General features: G+C 39.1%; 1 protein-coding gene across 2 annotated transcripts in view; it reads left to right on the forward strand.

Annotated features, from left to right (window-relative positions):
* Positions 1–13,370, forward strand: part of HORMAD2 (HORMA domain containing 2) — a 91,485-nt gene extending 78,115 nt beyond the window's left edge. For both annotated transcript variants that reach the window (XM_049619859.1, XM_049619857.1), the window contains one exon: positions 12,383–13,370. In XM_049619859.1, the coding sequence (XP_049475816.1) occupies positions 12,383–12,487 (105 nt within the window). In that variant the 3' untranslated portion in view covers positions 12,488–13,370. The remainder of the gene's footprint in view (positions 1–12,382) is intronic.
* The last annotated feature ends 5,417 nt before the right edge of the window (positions 13,371–18,787 follow it).

Genomic DNA, 18,787 nt, shown 5'->3' on the forward strand with positions numbered 1-18,787 from the left:
TTGTGTGGCATTAAGTTCTTTCCCATTGTTGTGCAACCATCACCACCGTCAATCTCCAGAACTGTTTTATCTTCCCCAACTGAAGCTCTATACCTATTAAATAATAACTCTCTGTATCTCTCCTTAGCCCTTGGTGACCACATTCTACTTTCTGCCTCTTTAAATTTGACTAGGTACCTCATCTAAGTGAAATCATGCAATAGTTATCCTTTTGTGACTGGCATATTTATTCACTTAACATCATGTCCTCAAGGTTCATCCTCATTGTCGCATGTGTCAGAATTTTCTTTGATTTTATGACATTAATATTCCATTGCATGTGTATATTACATTTTGTTTTTGTATTCATCCATTGATGGACATTTGGGTTGCTTCTACATTTTGGCTGTTGTGAATTATGCTCCTATTGACATGGGTATACAAATATCTGTTCAAGTTCCTGCTTTCAGTTCTTTTGGGTATACACCTAAAAGTGAAATTGCTGGATCATATATTAATTCTATCTTAAATTTTATGAGAAACTGCCATACTATTTTCCATAGCAGCTATACCATTCTACATTCCCCCCACCAATGCACAAGAGTTCCAATTTCTCCATGTCATCCCTAAAAACTTTACTTTCTGTTTGGTTTTTCAAAAAATAATAGCCATCCTAATGGGTATGAAGTAATATCTCATTGTGGTTTTGATTTGCATTTCTCTAATAATTAGTGATGTTGAAAATCTTTTCATTTGCTTATTGGCTATTTGCATATCTTTTTTGGAGAAATGCTGATTCAAGTCCTTCACCTGGTTTTTAATCAGGTTGTTTGTTGTTGAATTACAGAAGTTCTTTATATATTCCGTACATTAATCTCTTATCAGATATAATGATTTACAAATACATTCTCTTATTCCACAGGTTGTCTAGTCACTCTCTTGGTAGTATTCTTTGAGGCACAATTTAAATTTGATAAAGCCAATTTATCTATTTTTTCTTCTTTAAATTTTTTTTTTTAAGTTTATTTATTTTTGAGAGAGAGACAGCGTGAGTTGGGGAGGAGCAGAGAGAGAGAGGGAGACACACAATCCAAAGCAGGCTCCAGGCTGTAAGCTGTCAGCTCAGAGCCCAATGCGGGGCTTGAACTCAAGGAACTGTGAGGTCATGACCTGAGCTGAAGTCAGACGCTTAACCAACTGAGCCACTCAGGCGCTGCTGTTTTTTCTTCTGTTGTCTCTATTTTGGTGTCTAAAAAATATCTTAAGAGAATTTTGCCAAATATAATGATATGAGCTTCCCTCTATGTTTTCTTCTGTGAGTTTTGTGGTTTTAACTTTTATGTTTAGATCTTCAATCCTCTTTTTTTAGCTTTTCTTTTTTTAAAAAAATTATTTATTATTTTTTGAGTAAACTGTACCTCCACTGTGGAATTTGAACTCACAAACTCGAGACCAAGAGTCACATACTTTACTGATTGAGCCAGCCAGGTGCCCCTCTTCACTCCATTTTGAGTAACTTTTGTATGTGGTGTAAGGATCCAGCTGCATTCTTCTGCATGCAGATATTCAGTTTTCTCAACACCATTTGTTGAAAGACTTTATTTTCCCCATTGAATGCTCTTGACGCCCTTGTTGAAAATCATTTGGTCATATAGGTGAAGATTGATTTCTAGGCTCTCCATTCTATTTCTTGGCTGATATGTCTGTCTTTATGCCAGTACATGTTTTGATTGCTGCAGTTTTGTAATAAGTTTTGAAATCTGAAGTATGAGGCCTCCAACTTTGTTTTTCTTTTTCAAGATTGTTTTGGCATTTTGGGAGCCTTTGAAATTCCATATAAATTTATGAGTGGATTTTCTATTTCCACACACACACACACAAATGTCATTAGGATTTTCACAGAGATTGTACAGAATCTGTAGATGTCTTTGGGTAGTATTGACATCTTAACAGTATTAAATCTTCCAATTTAGAAACATGGGATGTCTTTCCATGGTTTTGTCATTTTGTATCTTGATTGAGAAGGCCTTTCCAGTGCTAAAGTTATAAGCAAATTTTTCTATATTTTCTTCTAATAAGTTTATGGTTTTGCTTTTTCATCAGGCTTCTTAAACTAGCTGGAATTTTTTTTTTCTGATATGAGAACATTTTCCCATTGTGTTGGCATTACTTGAATTGTCTTTCCTTTCCTGCTAATTTGAATGCCACTTTTATCATAAATTAAAGCCCCATACATACATAGGTTTGTTTTTAGACTTCTTATTCAATATCACTGATCCATATGTCTACTTCTAAGTTGTTACCATTATGTCTTAATTACTCTTTGTATTATGTTTTGCTATCTGGAAGGGCAACTCCTTTCCTCCCATAGTTCTTTTTTTAAAGATTTTTCTGTACATTTTCTCTTCTAGGTGACTATTAGAATCAGTTTACTAAGTTCCAACAGACATACTATTGGAATTTTGATTGGGATTACACTAACTTGATAAAATAATCTTGGGAAAATTGCCATTTTTACATTTTGAAGAAATGTCTTTGCGTTTTGAAGAAAAATTATTTTTAGTTTCTGTATTTCCATTATCACCATGGTCCCTAGGAAACTTTCTATTTACTTGGATTATATCCAGATTGCCACTGTAAAGAGGTTTGTCTTACAGAACTTTTTGTGAAAGTTGATGAAAATGTTCTTTATCTGTGACGTCTAATATGTGAACTTGAAGTGTGGCTAATACAACTGAGGAAGTGAATTTTAAATTTTATTTAATATTGATTGATTTAAACTTAATTTAAATGGTTACATTTGACTAATGGCTACTGTAACAGTGCGGCTTTAGGATGTATGAATAACTGTGTAATTGAACAGTTATTCTCTAACAGTAGAGGTAGGTAGCAAATCCCCAAATTATGTTTTTGTAATTGTGTTTTTCTGACAGCATAAATGTTTGTAAACAATTTGTCCTTTATGTGGGTCTGGGTTTAATTTCTTTGGGAATTCTTTTGCATTAATATTACGGTTTTATACTCTCTGCAGTGCAATGCCTTACTCAATGTCTTTCACTCAGTAGGTATCAATAATTCTTTTGCTACCTACCTCTACCATTAGAGATTAACAGTTAGAGATTAATCTTGAAGGAATTATTCAAAATTTAACAGAAAATAAGTCATAGAAGATTTCCATTTTCTGAAATTCAGGAAATAGTGAAGAGGGAAAAGAATGAGGTATGTTTGGAGAATGTAACTGTATTAGTTTTAGAAGGCTGTAACAAATTACCACAAATTTGGTGGCTTAAAACATTAGAAATCTATTCTTTCACTAGAGGCCAGAAGTCCAAAATCAGTGTCATTGGGCTGACATCAAAGTGTAGGCAGATCCAAATTCCCTCTGGAGACTCTAGGGGAAATTCTGTTCTTTGCCTCTTCTAGCTTCTGGTGGCTGCTGGCATTCGTTGGCCTATGGCCACATCACTCCAGTCTCTGCTTAGGTGGTCATGTTGTCTTCTTTGTCTGTGTTCAAATTTCCCTCTGCTTCTCTCTTATAAGGATACATGTGATTAGGGGGCCTGGGTGGCTCAGTCGGTTGAGTGTCCAGCTTTTGCTCAGGTCATGATTTTGTGGCTTGTGAGTTCGAGCCCCACGTCAGGCTCTGTGCTGACAGCTCAGAGCCTAGAGCCTGCTTTGGATTCTGTGGCTCCCTCTCTCTCTGTCCCTCCCCCGCTCACACCCTGTCTCGCTCTTCTTCAAAAATAAGTACACATTAAAAAAATAAAAGCATAAAAAGGATACATGTGATTATATGCAGGGTCTACCCAGGTAATCCAGGATAACCTCTCCATCTCAAAATCATTAATCATACCTGCAAAGATCCCTGCCCCCCCACATTTTGCCATATAAGGTAACATTCATGGGTTCTAGGGATTAGGACATGGAATATCTTTTGGCAGCTCATTTTTCAGCCAACTACAACAATCCAGTTTGGCTGGAGTAGAGGATGCCTGTGGCAGTAGAAATGCTAACAGCTGTCAGTCACTGAATGACTTGTGCATATGCCTTGCTATATCAGATGCTCTATCTGTGCTATTCCATTTACTCATTACAAGAATTCTGTGTAGGCATTAGATGAGAGAAGAATGTAAGGTGACTATGTTTTCCACCTTTGATGACTGGGAAATGGTGATTAATAGAAATTGAAAAGTCATGAGGAAAAATTGGTTACAAAGGAAAAATAGTGAACTCAGCTTTGGCTGTGTTTAGTTTGAGGTCCTGTTAGGTTATGACCCAAAATAGAAGGATTTGAACCCTACATAGAAATCTCCTGCAATTTCCTACTTTCATTTTCCCCTTTGGGATGAAAACATAAATTATAAGGAGCACTAAATTTGAAATCAGGAGACCTGGGTTCAAGACTTCCACTTACTGTGTGAACTGAACAAGTCATTTTGCTTCTCTGAGCTCAGTTTCCACATCTGTAAAAGAAGAATAAAAACCCCTCCCTGCACTCATACAGTTATCATAAGGAATAAATGAGATCATATTTGTGATGCTTTTAGCACAGTATATGGTCTATGGTAAGCATTCAAATGTTTGTAAAAAAAGCAAAAATTTAATATGTTAAACTTACATATTTTAATTTTAAGGTGATATAGCTTAAAACCGTCCAGAACCTAAGCAACAATTAACATTAGTTTTAAATGTCTATCATTGGCTGCCTTTCTCATTGTTCAGACTTTCACCACTTAAGTGTCTTAAGCACCACCCAAAATCAATTCCTTCTCTTTGTAAGTGGATAACCTAAATTCAACTTTGTAAAAATAATTATGGCCATCAAATATGGATAATTCAACTTCCTTCCCCTATATTAAAAAATGTACACATATCTATATCTACTTTTACTTCCTTCCTTCCAGACCTCAAGTAATATCCCATCTTTTTGTTTGTTTGTTTTAAGTAGGCTCCATGCCCAGCATGTAGCCCAATGTGGGGCTTGAACTCATGACCCTGAGATCAAGACCCTGAGATCAAGATCTGAGCTGAGATCAAATGTCTGATGCTTAACCAACTGAGCTACCCAGACAACCCAAGTAATATCCCATCTTTTGTCCATAGTGAATACATCTTTCTGTATGTGCTCTTGATGCAGTTTCCTCCATCCTGAGCTCCAGATCACATCATCAATGGCCTGGTGAACATCTTCATTTGGATGTCTCACTTCCAATTTCAGAATCTTGAAAACAGAGTCAATTATTTCTCCATCCATCCTCCCCACCATGCTCCCACCACTTACCCCCTGAGCTTCCTCTATTTCCTATCTTGGTCAATGCCATTACCAGAAACTTACGTAATTTTTGTCATTTTTTACTCCTTTATTTGCCTTCCCTGTGTTTGTTTCAGTGAATGATTAAGTCATATTAAGGTTTGGGTTCAGGCATTTGTTCTCTCTCCTCAGCCCTCTGCCTTATTAGTCTAGTCCTCTCCTCTCTAACTTCCTTGTTGCTCTTGTTTTTGCCCAGGTCGGTTCTCTTCTGAAGTAGCCTCATTGCTCCTTGTCTTATTCCTCTCCAGTCTACCATTCACACTACTGCCACAGGAATCTTTCTAAAACAAATCTGCTTTTAGAAACTTTTGATGGCAGTCCATTACAGTACAAAGTCCAAACTTCAGAGAAGGATGTTGTCTGACCCAGCCCACCACACTATCCCCTTTATATTAGTTGCACTGAACTATCCCAGTTCTCCAAAATATTCTGCTTTATATACCTGGACTTGGGCTCCTTTTGTCTAGAAGAGTCTCCCTGCAAACTCAATTTCTAATGCCATTTGCCTGGTGAATTTCTCTTCATCTTGCACTATTTAGTGCAAGCTCTGCATCCTTTTTGAAGCCTTGCCAAGCTTCCTCAGGAAGAGCTAATAAGATCTTTTTGGAACATCTGCTGTACCCTATACATGACTATCATTTCATCTGTAGCCAGTTTGTTTCCCCCTACCAGACCTACACACATGTACTATGTCTTGAGCAGCTTTGTACTGTTAGTGCTTAGCACATTATATCTGGCACAGAGAAGGTACCCCAAAATGTTTATTGAATAACTGAATTAATCCTAGAGCTCTTAAAGCCATATGATGCTTTAGAAAATATGGAGAAAGGGAGAACTGATATAATAACTTTTGGATATTAATGGAAATATATGGTTATGACTCTACGGATAATAAATATTTACCTCCTAAATAAAGACATCTGTGGCCCAGAACCCTGGTCATATATTTCAGGAAATCAAGAAAGTAAATGAATTCACAAATTCTAGTAAAACATGAGACACTTCCCAACATATAAGAGAGCTCACAGCTCTGCTGGAGTTGGAGGTATATGTTCTCTTTAAGCATTCAGTTTCTTACTGCTCATTCATCAATGTTAACTTGACCTACATTTGAGCTAATAGCATTTATTTTATACTTGTTGTTGATTTACCTTTAATTGTGAAAAAAAAAAAAAGGATAAATGTTAAGAGAGAGGAACCAAAACTAACATCACTGCTATAACTTACTTATAGAGGCACACACCATCTCTGAACCATAAAATTTCTTGATCTGGGAACTTCCAAATCCAAAGATTCCATGCTTAACACTTGATTATAAATCTATACTGGTAAGGACTGGTTTTCTAAAGAGGAAACATTTTGTGAGATCTGACCTGACAAATAATTTTGAAGTAAGCAAAATTCACTGCACTCTCATCTCACCCCAGGCACATAAAGTACTCATGATATTTCCTGGTTTCCTGGGGCTGCCCCCTCCCCCCTTGGCTCCCCACGCAGATCCAGCTCCTAATGCAAAGTAAGTACTGTACCCTGAACTGCTCTTTCTATGTTGAAACTTATGTCTGCTTTCCAAGGCCTGTGAGGCCCTGCTTTCAGCAGGCTGCCACTTGGAGACCATTTGATGAGTTAATTTACACTAACATCATATTGAGTAATAATCCCAGGAGTATTTATATTTTTAACAGGAGTGTATTGGATACATAGCATTTAACGCTAAGAGCCAATAAAGGGACATTTCTCACTTTCCCATATACCTTCCATGTGTTTTCATGATTCAATGTCTTTAAATGTACTGAACCTTCTGCCTAGAATGACTTTCTTACCTCACCTCCTCACTGTCTCCAGTCTGGTGAACTCCTACTCATTATTTAAGACTCCACTCAATGTCCCTCTTTTGCTAAGAAGACTTTTCTAAATTTCCCAGGGTGAGTTGGTTACTCCCTCTTGACTTTTATAAAATTTTGTGTATTTGCCGTCTCAATTTTTTTTTTTTACTTTTTATATACTCTTCAACTGACTTCAAGGTGACTTCTGTCCCCACAAATCCGATGCACCTAGTAATTTCCATGTGGCTAAATTAATTATATATATTTCTGTCTTCATCTTTCTTGACCTCCCAGCAACTGACACTACTTACCACCACCATTGTCTCTTTTATTTTCTCCAGTCTTTCTTAGAACTCTCTTCCCTTGGCTTTCTTTACATGACAGCCTGCTAGTCTTCTTTTATCTCTCTCTTTCTCAATCTCCTTTCTTGGCTTATCTTCCACCTAATCTCTAAATGTTGGAGTTCCTTAAGGCTATGTCCTGGCCCCTTTCCCTTCTCACGCTCAGATCTCTCAATAAACAAACTCTTCCACACCCATGTCATTAATTAGCCTCCATGTGCTGATGACTCTCAAGTTTTCATCCTTATCCTAGACCTCTCTCCTGAGCTCCAGACTTCCATATACCACTGCCTATTCAATGTGTCGACTTGGGGGTTTCACATGTTCTCCAAACTCAGCAAGTTCAAAACTGCCATTGTTCTCTACCTGAAAAAACAGTACCTTCATCCATAAAGTTAGTTAAACCAGAAACTGGGAGTCACTATTGACCTACCTACCTGTTCCTTACTGTCATATCCACTTGGGCATCCTTCTGACTCTATCTTCTAAATATTTCTCTCACTGTTGACTTCTCTTCATCTGGACTGTCACCCAAGTTATCCCCTTACTACTACCACAGTATGATTCATCACCCTGCATCCACTTGATGCCTCAAGTACCTTTCTACACTGCAGGCAGAGTACACTTTGAAGATTCATTCACTTATTTATTCATCGAGAGATATATATTGAGCCCCTACTATGTACAAGTTGTGACCAAGACAGACAGGCATGTCCCTGATCTCCTGGAACTCTATTGAGAGCATATGATTAGGGGACCTAACTTAATTGGAATTAAGGTAGGGAATGTTTCTTTGAGGAAATAATTTTTCATCTGAGATCTAAAGAATGAATATGAACTAACTAGACAAAGAAGTAGAGGGGAAAGAACATTTTAGGCAGGAAGAACATCATATGCAAAGGTCTAGAATCAGGAAGAAGTACGCTTTGAGAAAACTGAGGGCAGAGAGTGAGAGGTCAAGTGGGGAGGTGAGGTTGGTACTGCTGGGCAGAGCCAGGTCCTGGGGGGTAGTGATTATAACTGAGAGATATTCGGGGGTGCCCCCTCAAATGGCCTGCCACAGTGGATGAGTGTGTGAGTTGCAGGTGTGAGCATTCTGAGGAGAGAGGGGATGGCTTTCATCAGGGTCTTATAGCCAGCCTGTGACCCCTCTCCCTCCCTAGAAATGTAAAGAATCACTGGTGGTGTGTGGAAAAAAGCCAAGATATTAACTTTGGTCTATTTCCTAAAAACAGTGAGATGTCCTTGGAAAATAGGAAGCCAAAAAGTAACACAGCTAGATTGTAAAATCCATAGGGCAGGGATTTTTATCTCTTTTGTTCACTGATGTGTCCCAAGCACCTAGAACAGTACCATGCACAGAGCTGGAACTCAATAAATAATTGCTGAATTAATTAATGGATGTCTATTGTGGCTACTGAATGGATTTTTATTATATTGTATTGCATTATATTATAATCGTGCACTTAATGCCTCTTTCTTATAAGACCTGATCCTTGAAAACATCTGTGTCTTCATCTTTTTATTGCTAGAGATTTTGTCCCAGTGCCCAGCATAGGGCTTGTCTTACATTCATCTTAAAAATGCATTCATTCTTTCAGCCAGTAATTTAAGAGCACCTACCAGATATCAGGAACTGGTAATACAAAGATAACTAAGATACTGTCACTAACCTCAAGGAGTTTATCCTCTGGATGAGCATACTGATACATAGGCCTGATAATACTATGTAGTAAATGCCACAAAAGGGGTAAGAACAGAATGCAACCATAGAGATATCTCAGAAGGCCAGTAGGCAGAAGAAACTCCAGGGATGACCCTGGGCCTGATGATGAAGGGAGAAGCAGGGCATGGGAGTGGGCATTAAAGGCAAAATCCAGAGCGAAGTGAGTAGGGCCCTTTTGGGGAACTGCAAGTAGCTCTCAGTAAGTCTGGACAAGATGAAGCTGCGGAGGTAGGCAAGGGCCACACAGAGTCTGGACTTTATCCTGAGGACAATGAGAAGTCATTAGTGGATGGATGAGAGCGACTGACATGGTCAGATTTCATATAAGACAAATTAGGCTCCAGAGTGGAGAATGGATTGGAGAAGCAGTAGTATTGGGAGTTCAAGACTTAGTACTTGGGAAAGATGATGTTGGCCTGGGCTAAAGTAGAGGCACTGGCAGTAGAGAAAAATGGATGGATTTGAGAGCTGTTAAGGAGGTAGGATCAATAGGAATTAGCGGTTAGTTAGATGGTAGTGTGAGAATGATGGAGTATTCATGGATGAGTCTTGGGTTTTCAATGGGACACCCCTAGGGGAATCACAGAGAGTGGGAACAAAGATTTGGAGTTGGCTTTGAGAGGCAGATGATGAATTCCAATTTGGACACATTGCATTTGAGTTTTCTTTGGAACATCCATGTGGAGACTATTAGTAGGCAGTTGATTACACACACGGATCTGGAGTTCAAAAGGAAGATCTAGGCTGAATATATAAATGTGGAGGTCTTTGCTTATAATTGGTGACTGATTCCCAGGAGACATATGCAGAATGTGAAGAATAAGGAGAAAAGATGGCCAAATACAGAACTCTGGGAGAACATTCAAGTAACAAAACATTTGTTTTTCAGTAAATGAATAAAGGAATAAATGATAAATTGAATCATTTAGAAGAAAGGACCCTTTCCAGTGCTGTTCAAATACTGTCACCAAGTCAGCTAGCTATCCTATCTGTGCTTAAGGCAAAACCTGTTCTCTGGCTTCTCAAATGGAGAACATGTTACCAAGCCAAAAATGGAAAGTAGGCAAATATCCTATAGCACAAAGCATATCTTCAGGGCTTTTTTCAGACATATATGTAGATACTCTACTCCTGAGGCCCTATTGGTAAGTGTATCATAGTAGCCTCTTGTTAGTCTGTATAAAAGAAACACTTTAAAAGCTAACTGTTTAGGGGCGCCTGGGTGGCTCAGTCGGTTAAGCGTCCGACTTCGACTCAGGTCACGATCTCGTGGTCTGTGAGTTCGAGCCCTGGGCTCTGGGCTGATGGCTTGGAGCCTGGAGCCTGCTTCCGATTCTGTGTCTCCCTCTCTCTCTGCCCCTCCCCCGTTCATGCTCTGTCTCTCTCTGTCTCAAAAATAAATAAACGTTAAAAAAAATTTTAAAGCTAACTGTTTAAATATATGATGTGCATTAGACATCATTTGATGATCATCCATTGTTGCTCAGATCACCCAGATAATCTGTCTGGGCTGCCTGATCACTGGCTCTTTGCTTGCCTGGTTGGCTTTGGCATCATATATGCAAACTCAGCCAGTTGAAATACACTCAGAAAAATGTATGAATAAATTGTTGGTTTATATACAGTTCATATAGATTATTCATCTATGTTAGAAAGTGTCCCCTGACCGATCACATACTTGCTTTTGAATGCACTAGTTTTCCATAAACCCATTGAGAGTTCCTAGGCCTCACTGGTTGCCTTGAAATTGTATACATTATTAAAGATGTTTTGATTAACTCACTGCAATAAACATACAGTTCTGAAACTTGTAATAAAACTGGTTTACTTTTGAGTAAAGAAGAAAAAGAAAACAATACTATTAAACCATCAGGCCAACTTGTCATTTGAGGATTTGTATATCCATCTTCCTTTCTTCTCAGTATACCCAGACTTGATAGAAGTGAGGAAATTTTCATTGGAATGGAAAGCATACCCAAGCAACATTTCTAGAAAAGCTGAATTTTACTGAGTGCTTTTTTTTTTTTTTTTTTTTTACAGCCACACTGTAACAAATTCATCTCCTGGATAAAGAAATTGGTTGTTGTGCTTTATGTTGCTATTTCTTTCCCTTTAGTGCAGACCATTTCATGCTTTTACATATCTAAACAAACCAGTTATTTGATGAGCTGCTCATTTTATTTTTTCAGAATTTTACAATCGATGTCTTAGTTTAAGCCAAAGAGAATTTGTGGTTTCTGAGATCAGAAATTCAAATGCTTTCTAAAACTAAAGAAAAACAGTGATTAAAGTAGCCATTTGTAGACCCAATCTTTGGTTCTAAATGGTACCTAAGTGCTTTCTTGACACTCCTACTATTTTATAGTAGTAACATATCAATAATAACAAAAACTTACATCTATAACAGAAAACAGGATGGTGTTAGAAACCTCTATTAGATATTCTGACAAATCTTGCTTAAAAATATGTTTTATTCCATTTTCCTACCAAAGAAAGAAGAGAGGATATTGAAAAACCTTTCCTCCCATCTAGTGGCTGGAAAATATAAAAACTCTGTGTTTCTTGGAATTACAGGCATTAGGGATTGTTTGCAAGATTATAACACATCCAGTTGTTCTCTCAGTTAAGCAAAAATAAGCTTTAAAATCTTTACTAAATCCGAGCCCAATGGGAAAATATATATCCATGATGATTCACTAATTAACTTCCCTCTAATCAATAATATACACTTCTCTTCCAGCAGAAAGAAGGGTCATGTCCTCCCCAATTGATTAATCTGAACATATGATAGGAAAGATAAGGCTGTATGTTGCTGCTAACTGAAATTGGGACTTCAATTATATTTGCTTCTAAAGTAATCAGTGCCCTAGATCTCTCCTGACCCTTAATTGCTCCTTGTTGGCCCCACACCTTGACAACTCTTCCCTTAAGAGTTGGATGTGCTGAATTCACTGAAGGGAGCCAAGAAACTGTCCCTGAAACTGGCTGCCTCCAGGGGACCTCAGCTCCTGAAACTTGGAATACCAGACTCTGATACTGGCAGCAGGGCCTCTGTGCAGGGCCAAACCAGTCCACAGGAAAGCAGGTTTGGATCCGTTATGCAGCTAGAGGGATTAATGCTTGGTCTACCTGTCTTGTATATGCCTTGTGCAGACGTCAAAATCTCTGCTGAATTGTGCCTCTCTGGTGATTCTCACAGATTCAAAGAATGAATTTTGTGTACAGTCAGCAAAGTTCTCAGAGCTCCAGGAAGAAGAGGAAGGTCAGCGAACCAGTGAAAGTCTTCATCCCTGACAGAAAATGAAAGTTAGATACCTTCACTGCATTTATTCTAAAATAATTTTATTTTACAACAAACATGCATGAAGTGTCTTAATAGGAAAGTAAGTTCCTGTCACCAAAATCTTTTACTAAATTTGTTGCTCAACTTTTTTAATCAATTTACTAAGTGCTAACTTACTGAGTAGAGCATGGGTTCACTTTGCCACAAGAAAACAAAGTTACTGGGGCTGCCTTGGGATAGCATTACTTTAAGGCTGAGTTAGAGACAAGACAGCCTTTATATTTGTAAAAGAACCACAGCAGCTATTTTGAAAAGACATAAGCTGTTGTTCTCAAAGGAAGGAGGGTTTTCTTTGCATAACTAAACTCCCCAGGTATTTAGACTACTGTGAAATGTTGTAACTTGTTGTAACCCGTGTACTGGAACCCTCTATAGCTTTATTAGAATTCCCACAGACTTGCATGGATGTATGTGGTGGTGCTTATGCAGGTGTGATTTTTATGTTAACTTCAATCACGAGATTGATCAGCCAAGTGTTGGACCAAAGTGTACTCTCCCTGTAAAGTTCCTCAAATCTGGCCCGATGCCCTGCTCTGTTGGCCAACCTGAGACAGGCAATAGGTTGCAATGCAGAAGACTGGCTCCCTTCTTAAGGCCCACGTTGAATGCTTCCCAACAAATACTTCAGTTTATCAGTCTATAACCTGCAGACTGTTCATTCCCTCATTCTGAGGGAATTTTGACAGACTTAATGATTAGTATTAGATGAATAATAAGTGACTGAAAGTGTTTTTATTATTTAGTAACATGCAATTTAATAACTTAATTTAAATGGATAGGACTTCAATAAGCTAAATGTTGAATATGTGTGCTTTCCAGTTAAATAAAACCAAAATGCACAGTATTTTTTTTACTTCTCTGTTTTTCTTAGTTTGATGTTTCTTCAAATGTAGTAAGGACATCTGCACCTGGAGCGCTTGTTAAAATACGGAATTACCAGGCCTGTTTCATTTCTACTAAATCAAAATCTTGGAGGGTGGGGCCCTGCAGAGAACTCCCAGGATTCTATTGCACACGTAAGAACCCTGGACCTCTGACCCAGACTAAGAGGAGAATCTCTGGGGCCAGACATGTACTTTAGCCAGCAGAAGGCTGCGGGTTATCATAACAGAGAGGAAAATCTGAGAAAGCCTGTCTGTCCAGCACTACCCTTTGCCAGACTCTCATCCAAGGCCTGCCAGGGAGGAGCATTTTCCCCTCTCCCAGCATGATAAGTATACTCACTAGGCTTACTCTGCCACTGCAGGGAGGAGGGAAAGGTATTGGGTTTATTATATCCTTCATAGGATTGTAGCCTGAGTCACCACAATTTCTTTTAAGAGAATCATATAAAGAGATTAGCTGTCTAGTAGAGGGATTAAGTTTATTTTGTGTCCCTCCAGAGGGTAGATATAAGACCAAATTGGTGAAAACTATGGGAGGTCAATCTTGCTCAGTTTAAGGAGGAACTTTTAACTTTACAGGTTGCCAAAATTTTGAAATGGGCTGCCTTCTGAGGTAGTGAGCATACCTCCATTGTAAGTGAACGCAAGGGAGCTTTACAAAGACCCTAGGAGTCCTTGACTCAAAACAAATTAGTTATATGGAGTATTTAGTCAATCTGGATTTCAGGAGAAACCATTTTGTCTAAAAGGGGAATTTGGCTCTCGATCTGTATTTACGATTTTCATTATTTGGCCTAAGATCAAAGTCTAGAATCTGAATTTGTCTAGAAAATTTCTATAGTGATTTTATTGTCTCTGTTAACAACCCTCCTTCCCCAAAGGAACGGTCTTTTATTGAGGCCACTAGGTGGAATGTGTATGCCCAATGTGTGTGTGTATATGTGCATGTGCACATGTGTGTTTGGCAGCAGAGAGAAGCTTCCGGGCCTATGCCCTTGGCTGAGCACAGGCACACAGGGAAGGAGATCTATTATAAGAGGATCTGAGGTATGACTGGCTGGCTCAGTCGGAAGAGCATGCAACTCTTGATCTCAGCGTTGTGAGTACGAGCCTCATGCTGGGTATAGAGGTTACTTAAAAATAAAATCTTAAAAAAAAAAAAAAAAGGATCCTAGAACCATGAAAATGTGAACTAGCTGATTATACACACCAGACTTCATATGTGCAACCAGCTGTCAAGATTGGAGGGTTTCAATTCTATTTACTGAATGATTTATTGGTAGGGGGAAAAAAATCTTCTTTTCTCTAGTCTATTCATTTCTGGCCTTAATAGTAATGGAATGGGTGAACAAGTTCATCAAGGAGCTAGAACTTCAGTGAAAAGAATGAAAACTTAGACCCCAAGCTGGAGAGTCTGAGGTGTACACTCTAGCCATTCCCTCCCCCTGCCTGTGTTTGGTTCATCAGTGCACTTACAAAGACTAGATGACGACAGCTTGGAAACTGGGACATTGTTAAATTAAAAATGATGCAGGGGAAATTTGACATCGGCCGTTTGGGGTTTTTCTGTCTTTACAGAAAATTGGTTTAGCTGGAAAGTGATGGGGTTAGACCCATGATTGCCGCTAGCCTTTGAAGCCAAGCACCGAAACCACACCTTCATTTCCCCTCTTGCAGGTCCCTCTGGTGTCTGGTTCTTTCATTCTCCAGCTCACTTCTGCCAGGAAGAGGCTGGAAATGTTCATCAGTGTCAAAGTTGCATTCACACAAGTTCAAAGTTGTGTATGGTTTTAAAATGACACTATTAGAGCCAATTTCAATGTATCTTAGCATTTGTTAATTTGTGGTTGCAAATCCAATAGTATTGGATCTTTGGAGATTTCCACAGATTCTTAAAGTCCAAATAATTCTCAGTTATAATCATCATCATTCAGAAGGAATATCCAGATGATAAAATGAGGTTTAACAAACTGCTTGTAAGAGTTAAGGCAAGGTTCTCCACACTGAATGAACCTAGATTCTATACAAATGAGAAAATGCCTTTGTTTATCCCAAATGTATCCTCTTTAGAAAGAATTGGTTTGTATTTTTTTAAAGGCAATATTTTAACTGTGATTGTATGTTGTGTAATGAGGCCCTGGCTGAGACTTGCTATGCAGTTTTCAGTTTCTGCAGAGGATGAGGGCACCCTTTAGGGCCTTAATTAACGGACTCTTTGGTTATGCAATGGTAAAGCCAAGATCCTATCCAGAAACAGAGAGGCTTGAGATACTAATCTGTTCGTGTAACTTCCCCTTGGGTGCACTACAATTTTGCAAATAAGGTTTTACCTTGTGGAAGTGTCACAGTTGTTGAGTCTGACTTTTGTAGGAGGTGGTGGGCTCACAAAGTCTATTGGCTGACTGTGTGGGAGGTGGTGGGTAAACCTATAGTGATTTTAGGTTGATCCCTGCAACCTGGCTGGAAACTGCATGTGAGACTTGCTCCATAGGGCATCCTCGGGGAAAGCCTCATTAAACATTTCAGTCTGGTCTTAATTGTGTCATGAGGTTCAGCAGTACAGGGGTTTCATCATGACAGAAGTGGAGAGGCAGGCTCACTGAGATAGTCAAAAACATCCAAGACAGACCGATGGAGCATGGAACACTCCTCGAGGACTCAAATACTTAGGACAGAAACCTGGTGTAAGAGTGGACTTTTGGGGGTCATTATTTGGATATTGCGGAACTCCTTAAGACTGTGGAAGTCTCAGGCATCTGAGTTCCATTTGGATAATTACTAATCAGCTTTGGGGTAAGCTGGCAAAGTTAGGTTTTCATCATCCTTTCATCAAAGTAGTTAAGGAAAAGTTTAGGCTGCTGACTTCAAAACTGGACTGCCTTTTTCTAAACAAGTTATTTCCCCTTCCAGCCCTCATATTACTCAATCTGTAACATGTGGATAATAATGGCACCTACCTGGTGACCCTGTTGTGAGGATTAAAGCAAGGTGATGAAAGCTAACTGCCCTAAGCATGCATAAAGCCAGTGCTCAACAGGTGTTCATCAGTTTTGCTGTTTTTTAACTCTTGGCATGTCTCCTTCCTTAGTCTTGGGAGCCCACGATCACTGTGATGCTTTTTGCCCACCTGGAGATCCTGTATCAACACCCACTCCAAACCCGTGCTAGCAGTCGAACCATGCTCCCAGTTGCCTCTCTTCTCAACACCCTCCCTGCTCCTTTCCCCAGATGGAGACTCCTTTTCTCTCAAGACAGTTCAGTGGCAGGGAGGCATCAGATTAGGTTTAATATGCTACTGTCCCACATTTGCATTTTCAAACAGAAGCTTGTTAATAAGAAAAATGAATCTCACCTAGGGAATGTGATCTGAGAACAGATTGAATAAACAGGGAAGAATAAAATCTAAGGAGAACTTCGTAGCTGTCTTCAAATATATATGCGGATGTCATGACATGCAGGGAACCACAGACAAAATCTGTATTGTTCCAAAGAGCAGACCACAGACCCAGTGGGAAGCAGTTGCAGGGAGGCAGATTTGGGCCCAGTATATTGAAGAATTTCTACCCCATGCTCTAGCAAAATGCCTGGTACAAAAGGCAATCAACATTCTACAGTTTTTATTAACAACTAGAGCTGTCAGCTGGTGACTGCTTCTGGACGTAATGAGTTCCTCATCATGAGAGGTGTTCAAGCTAAGTTGTCCAGGATGTTGTTCCTTTGGATAAAAATTGAATCCAATGCATACTGAGGCCTCTGCTAGCTGTAAAATTCTATGACACTTTTATTAATGATAGAATTTCAACAGATATTTTGGGGCAAAGGGAGATTTTATAAATCCATTTCCCAAAAAGCAGCAAAGAGGTTAAAACTAGGGGGTTCTGGAGTTAGGCATCACCTGGGTTCAAACCCTGGTCATCCTACTTACTAGTTGTGTGACTCTGGTCAGGTCATTTGTTCTCTCTGTACTTCAATTTACTCATCTGTGAAATGGGGGCAATAATAGTGTCTTCCTTACAAAGTTATTATGAGACCTAAGTGAGTTAATACAGGTTAAGTACTCAGAAGAATGTTTGGCACACAGAAAATTAATGCTCAGTACATGTTAGTTATGAGGTATTATCTGATATCCTTGCTACTCTATACCTTTTTGTGTCTTTTCAGTATATGGAAGGAGATCCTTTGTAGCATAATTGACCCTGACCTTGTTTTTTCCCAAATCATATGCCAGCCATGACCACTGTAATTAACCAGTGCACATTCTATCTCCTATAAGCAAGCTTTAAAACTAACCAAGCAGACAGGGCTTGTGACGCACTGTTTATGAAGGATCCTGCTGATGAAACACAATCATGGCTATGGACACGTTAACTCTGCTATATGCCTGGTAAGTGGTAGGTGCCCAGTAAATATTTATTGAATGAATAGATGAACTTGGCAGGGTTCTTATTATTTCCTACATTTTATTTATTTATTTCTGATTAGGTAATACATCCACATGATGTAAAATTCAAAAGGAACAAAAGACTATATAATGAAAAACATCTCTTCCACCCTGTCCCCAGCCACCCAGTTCCCTTCCTCTTAGGGTAACTAATGTAACCACTTTCTCATATATCCTTCCAGACCTATTTTAGGCACAAATAAGTAAACATACTAGCATATGCACATTCATTTCTTTCCCTCTTTATTAAACAAATGGCAATATACACTGTTCTAGGCCTGTTTACTGAAGGGGTCCCAGAGGGGGTGAGCATGGGCACATTAAGGAGGAATTAGAGAAGAGCTCAGAGACAGAAAATCAACCAGGAGACTTTTGCATTAACCCAGAAGCAAAGTGATTAGGGCCTGGACTAGTACATTAAGGAGGGTTTGTCAGGGAAAGAAGTATTTGAGTGGGGTTTTTTTTTTTTTTTAAACCTTACCCCAGGGTAACCACCACCACAATCAAGATCTAGAGCATTTTTTGTCCCTTCTAGACATTCTCTCATGTCCCTTTGTAGCCAGTGCCCCTCCCAGGGCCCACACACCCACTCCTCTGCTTTGTCAGAGTTTTTCAGCTTCTGTGTTTCAGGCCTACATGGCAGGCGGTGTGGTGAGACCTCCACTCAGCAGAGCTAATCACCATATTAGTCAACATCAGTGGCGCTAACACTGGGCCAGGCACTCTACTTAAGCACCTACATGTGCCCATCCATTTAATCCTCCCCAAATCAAATGTGGTAGGTGCTGCTGTTATCTCCATTTCAGAGGAGATATCTAAGATACAGAGAAGTTAAACCACTTGCCCCAGGTCGCACAGCTAGCAGAAGCAGGATTTTGAACCCAAAGTCATCTTGCTTCCAGAGACCATATGTGAAAATAATCAAGAAAATACTCA

This window comes from Panthera uncia (genome assembly GCF_023721935.1).
Source record: "Panthera uncia isolate 11264 chromosome D3 unlocalized genomic scaffold, Puncia_PCG_1.0 HiC_scaffold_8, whole genome shotgun sequence".
Lineage (NCBI taxonomy): Eukaryota > Metazoa > Chordata > Mammalia > Carnivora > Felidae > Panthera > Panthera uncia.